This window comes from Pygoscelis adeliae, unplaced genomic scaffold (genome assembly GCF_000699105.1).
Source record: "Pygoscelis adeliae isolate BGI_AS28 unplaced genomic scaffold, ASM69910v1 Scaffold27, whole genome shotgun sequence".
Lineage (NCBI taxonomy): Eukaryota > Metazoa > Chordata > Aves > Sphenisciformes > Spheniscidae > Pygoscelis > Pygoscelis adeliae.
Window position 1 is genome coordinate 10013254 of NW_008825410.1, and position 6097 is coordinate 10019350.

General features: G+C 38.5%; 1 protein-coding gene across 1 annotated transcript in view; it reads left to right on the plus strand.

Moving 5' to 3' along the window:
- Positions 1–6097, plus strand: part of LOC103922478 (myosin-IIIa-like) — a gene marked incomplete at its 3' end in the record, with an annotated part of 59229 nt that overhangs the window by 10028 nt on the left and 43104 nt on the right. The window contains exon 2 of the mRNA XM_009330619.1: positions 3191–3373. Within this exon, the coding sequence (XP_009328894.1) occupies positions 3206–3373 (168 nt within the window). The remainder of the gene's footprint in view (positions 1–3190; positions 3374–6097) is intronic.

Here is a 6097-nt window from a genome sequence, read left to right on the forward strand (position 1 = left end):
GGAGGAAATGGGTCTTTCTTTCTTCCACTTCTGCATATCTCCTACTGTAAGCTGCCTGGGTCAGAGGCTCTTACTGTGTATTCTTGTAACGTGGGACATAGCAGGCCCTAGATTTTGATGGAAAACTACATATTCTGTAGAAAATAACTCGTATGTAGACAGGCTCCAGTATGATTTGGACATCTCAGTTGTTATGAAGGCGCCCATTGATAGCTCTCTGCTTTTTATTTCTCCCAAAAAGTCACTAGTTATGGATTGAGTATCCAGTAAAACTTTAAATAAATAGTTAACCTCAATTCTAAAAACTAAAGCTCAGATAGAGAAATTTTGAAATTCCATCATTGTTGAATCCCGCAAAGCAGGGGTTTGGGATTATGAATCCTAATCCCTTTATCATCCCCAATTTGGTTATTATTTTGTGTAGTCCCAATTATGAGCTAATTACAAAGCATTTATATGTACATATAAAATGATTTTAAAAAAAACCCAGAACGATTGTATTTGAGTGCTATTTTAAAGGCAAAAGAAAAAGCAAGTTCCAAAAAAAAAAGTTGTATCTCATTTGTGTTCATTTTCTGGGGAAGACATGGCTTTGCCTGGACGTGGTGAAGCTCCCAAGGCATGGATATATACTAGGCATGAGGTGGAAAGGTAATGCCTTAGGAAGAGACTGCAGTCAATGTCCAAGTTGTGTCTATATGAATTCCAGGGGGAGCGCTGGACGGAAGGAAAAAGCAAATTTTGAATCTGGAATGGAAATTTGAGGATTTATGTATTACAGCTACATGTATCTGGATCTTGATCCTCTATCTTTACTTTGACCTTATCTTGGATTTGTGTTAAGGCAGATTTCATTGCAGCAGATAAAATTGGGTCATTTTGTTCCCACAGCCCTTGAAATCAAGGTGCTGGGCCAGTACTGGTTGCAGTCCTTGGTATGCAACAGACTGCTGCAGGTTTCCTGGTGTTGAGAGGGTATTTTACTACTTTGCTGCATAAACGGGTATAGAAGTTGGTAATAGTCATGTATTTATTAAAAAAAAGGGGCAGGGGGAGGAGAGAGAGAAGAAAACCCTGTCTTCTCACTCATCAGTGAGCTAATCAACCAAGAGCAGAATGATGGGAAGAATCCTGAGCCCTGTGTTCCCCAGGTGAGCTTGTATTATCTAGTAGAAAATTAGCCTGAACACGTGTGACGTGTGTCCTGGTTTCGGCAGGGATAGAGTTAATTTCCTTCCTAGTAGCTGGTACAGTGCTGTGTTTTGGATTTAGGATGGGAACAAAATTGATAAGGCACCGATGTTTTAGTTGTTGCTAGGTAATGCTTACACTGGCCAAGGACTTTCTAGTTTCCCATGCTCTACCGACTGAGAAGGCTGGAGGTGCACAAGAAGCTGGGAGGGGGCACAGCCAAACTGGCCACAGGGACATTCCATACCGTGTGACGTCATGCTCAGTACATAAACTGGGGAAAGCTGGCCGGGGGGGGGGCCGCTGCTCGGGGACTGGCTGGGCATCAGTCGGCGGGTGGTGAGCAATTGTACTGTGCATCACTTGCTTTGTGTATTATTATTATCATCATCATATTATTATTATCATTTTATTTCAATTATTAAACTGTTTTTATCTCAACCCACGAGTTTTTCTCACTTGTGCTTTTCCAATTCTCTCCCCCATCCCACCGGGGGGTGGGGGAGTGAGCGAGCGGCTGCATGGTGCTTAGTTGCCGACTGAGGTTAAACCACGACACGTGCCAGTATGCATATCAGATAATTGAAAGAGCTGGTACAACGTGTGTTTGCATAGCAGTCCATTTCAATTGCTTCTAGGTGGTATACATGCTGCATGTATAGTGGATATATATGCTGCATGTGTAGTGGGAAATACATGGTTATATGAATAAGCAGATGAATAAAGAAAGTATGGCTAGTATGCTGGAAGCCATGGATGAAACTGAAATCGAAGCCATTCTCTTCATTATCAAAAAAAGTAGTATGGTATCACGGTGCAATTTCTGTCACTGGAGTAATATCATATAAAATGCTTTATGTGTGTAGATTTGTGCTGTTGACATAAAAAAAATCCAAGAATAATTTGTAGTCTGTTTATAAAGTATTATATAAAAATTTGAAAAATGAGTGTATGAAAATTACTCTCCAAACCTGGCTTGTTTACTGCATATTGTGCTCAGGAAGGACTTAAGCACTCAGTAACTGGCTCACTTATTTATTGCTTGCTTACTTAGTAAGGGCTTGAGTCTGTCCTCTTCCCTGCCCCTTCTCTTTTTCAGTCTTGGCTCTACAATTAAGAATATGAGAATGTAATTTTTAACACATTTCTACTGAGTTTTTGGCTGTTCTTAACAATGGGTAAAGGTGGGGTTTCTGTTTTGTTGTTGTTTGTCTGGGGGGGTGGTGTGTGCTTTATTTTTACCGCTGTAGCTGCTGGATAGTTAGTCACTATGAAGGCATGTATAAGTGAATTGTATCCATCATTGACTAGGGCATAGGTGTAACCTGGTCAGTAATGGATACAATTCCATCATTGTAAAAGGTGTTTTCTTTACAGTAGGTAAAACAGTTGTTAACGAACGTACATCAGTAAACACGTTTCCCATGACTGTGAATGCTTGGCTGTCCGAAGACCATAATATTGTGAAAAGATCTGCCACTTTGATCTGCTTGGCCTTATGAGATCTATATAAAAATTCAAATGGTAAGAGCAGGATTATAAAACTGATCATTTGCTGTAAAAGTTTGAATGAACCTAATGCTACTATGTAACATGTTTTGTTTTGTGGGTTTTTTTTCACCTTCTTGCCTGATTCTTAGTAATGGAGCCAAATTCTTTTGGATTTTATGAACTGGACTCTCATTCCCCTGCCCCTCAAAAAATCCCAGAGTAACGTTATAGTTTCATTGAAGTGCATGGGAAAGCTTCTACTGACTTCACTCAAGTCTGAAATGAGTTCAAATTATTATTTGAATTCCCCTTCATTTGATATTGTGTTGACTGCACGTACCTGTATTAAGTGCAGCATTTCTTGTTCATTATGCTTTGAGTGCATGCACTCTACATGCAAAAACATTTCTAGTGTTTGAGACTGGAGTGTGTATTTCTCTTCGCATTTGTAGGAAACCAACTGCTATTAACCATTTGTTGAGTGAACACTGAAATCTCTTTTTCCTAGGAGCCATCATTTGAGATGCTTCCGTTGACTGGGAAAACAATAATATTTGATAGCTTTCCTGATCCTTCAGATACCTGGGAAATAATTGAGACTATTGGCAAAGGAACATATGGAAAAGTTTTCAAAGTGTTAAATAAGAAAAATGGCAGCAAAGCAGCAGTCAAAATTTTGGATCCTGTTCATGTAAGCTACTTAAATTACTTGGTTTGTGCTTATTTAGTTGTAGGTGAATTTATGTAGTCTTTTTTTCTTTTAATCTTGGTAGATCATTTGCATTAGAAGTGATAGTGAAATAAACTGCTTCAACCTGCTAAGTATCAGGCTAGCTATCAATGCATTTTTCGTATCATAAGTGATCTTGGAAGTGGTTGCATATGGTAGGAGTCAGCAGTATACCTAAACTTTGTTACCTTTACTTTTGGTTCCCCCTTGTTTATCTCTTACTTTCAGAAGCAGAGCTGATTATTTTCCTTTTCAGTACCAGAAGTCCTAGCTTCTTCTATTTTTACTGTTGTTCCCTTTCCTTTTTTTTTTTAATACTAGCCAGTAAGAAAGTTACGTACTTTTAAGTGCTTTAGATGTACCTTCAAGCATCTATTTTGAGTACATGCTTTTAGCTGAGTTACATGCTATAAGCGATACTTTAAAAATAAAACAGCATAGTTTATTTTTATTGTTATTGTTCGTTCTGCATTTTCAGAATGTGCCAAAATATGTAGATATCACATAGGGATCCATCTTTTCAAATGGAAAATACAAAGGCAATAGCTCCTACACACAAAGCACCAGGTGACTGGGAGGTGGAATTATATGTTGTAGAGTATGTTTTTGTTCTCAATAACTGACAGTTGTTGGGTGGTAGAATAATGCTCAAAGAGTAAGGAAGAGCATTAGTCTGGTTTGTCAAGGCATACCCCATTAACTTCAGTGGTGCTGCATGTGGCTTGGGGTTTTTCTCGATAACAGTAGCCCGCAAAACATGGACAAGGAGCTGTTCCTGCTTCAAGTGGCCCCTTTGAGCTCATCTTTTGCACTCCCAGTATAGGGTTGTGAGGCATGTGCCTCCATTGCATGACCTCTGGGCAGAAGGGAAGAGCACGTCATGCCGTGTGAAACGCTGCAGGTCTGGAGCTGCACAACCACACAGGGTTCTGTCTATCCCTGCGTATCACATGCATGTCAAATTATGATCCATGGCCCATAAGTCCATGAAACGTGTTTGTGAAAACATAGTGTCTTGCATTATCTTTGCTGTGTTTCTTGTTGATCTGCTTTTTGTTTCAGCATGCTTTCAAAGCAACAAAAGGAGGCTCATCTCAATTCAATATCACGTACCTCTCCCAAAGTAAATATGATTTGCAGCCAAGCGATAAGGATCTTGATGAATTCAAATGCATTGGAAACTCTATTTTGGAGTCTGTTGCTTTCTGTAAACAAGGTTCTTGTGCTTACAGTGAATAGGCAGGACTTTCTTGCAGCTGGTGTTCGTCTAAATGCCCGTATGGCAGGAAATGCTTCTGCTTTCATCTATTTTCACAAGTGTCGGGAATGATTCTTAAGCGGCAACTGGCTATGGCAGGGATTACTGAAGGCATTGGGGAAACTTTCAATGTTGTGTACACTTTGGAGGTTGTAGGAAAAGGATAAAGGATGATGACAGGAAGAAAGAAGAGGTAGTAAAGCTGATGCCAGAGGAAAGAGAAATAGATTAAGTAGGAGATAAGGGAGTACAATGTAAAGAAGACAAAAGAAATACAATGGATAAAGATGCAACATAAGAAACTGAAGAAGGGAAGAGTTATAACTGATGAAAACAGATTCCTTATTTTAATGAAAAAATTGAAGTCAGTATTGCATTCAACATCACAGTCCAAGACTTGAACCTTTTAACTGAATATATTCTCCTTTTTATTCTAAGAATACTATTCTTCTTTTCTGCCCTCCTATTTACAGGATGTCTGGAGTAGCTGCTGTACCTCCATGTTACTGTTAAAATGGCAATCCTATATTAGAAATAGGGTGAAAGCAATAAACAGTTCTTTCTGTTTAAACTGGAAGTATTATTAATGGCTGCAGAGGGAGCCATTGCAATGAAGAAAGATAACTACTTTCTGTATTTTCTTCGTTAAATTTTACAGTTTTTTTCTTTGAAGATCGTTTCAGCATTGTGCCACTTGAGAACCAGACTGAAAAAACAAGCAGAAGAAATGTGCTTTTATATCACTTGGTTTAACTGATATTTCCAAATTAAACTGGGAAACTACATTATCATGGGTGATGTGAGACTGAAATAAGCATTTCATATTTAATCCTTTAGAGCTCTCAGGTTCTTTGTGTTGAATAACAGCTCAGCTTTTTGAAACTGAAACTGGAAAGTGAAGGTGTTGAAGTGAGAATATATGAAGATGGAACTGAGAATGCTCTTAGTCTTGTCCTCAGGGCTATAAGTAAATACCATTGCACTTTAGGGCTCTTAGCCAAATTATCCTATGTCTAAGTTCACATGGAAATATTCCCTCTACCATTTCTGAAAGAGGTACTCTTATGCAGGTAAATATGTTCAATTCAACCAAATATTTCAAGTTCTCTTCCTTCATAAAATGCAGAGGAATATTTTTCTTTCTAGTATGCACAGAATGAATATTCTATTCATTTCATTCTCTCTCTTTTCATTTCTCTTTATAATAGTAAAAATCTCATAAAATCTAAGTACCCTTCAGGAGGTGGAAACCTCTATTAAATCATGGTAGGACAGTGGGCTAATTCTCTTCCAATTTCCCCAAGGCAGCCAGGGCTACTGTATGTTTTGTGTGTAGTTTTTTGGCTTTCGACTCTTTGTTTTTTTCGTGGGTGGTTTTGGTTTTTTTTTTTTTTGCTTTATGATCTGTCCTTTTGTTTTTGCCAGAT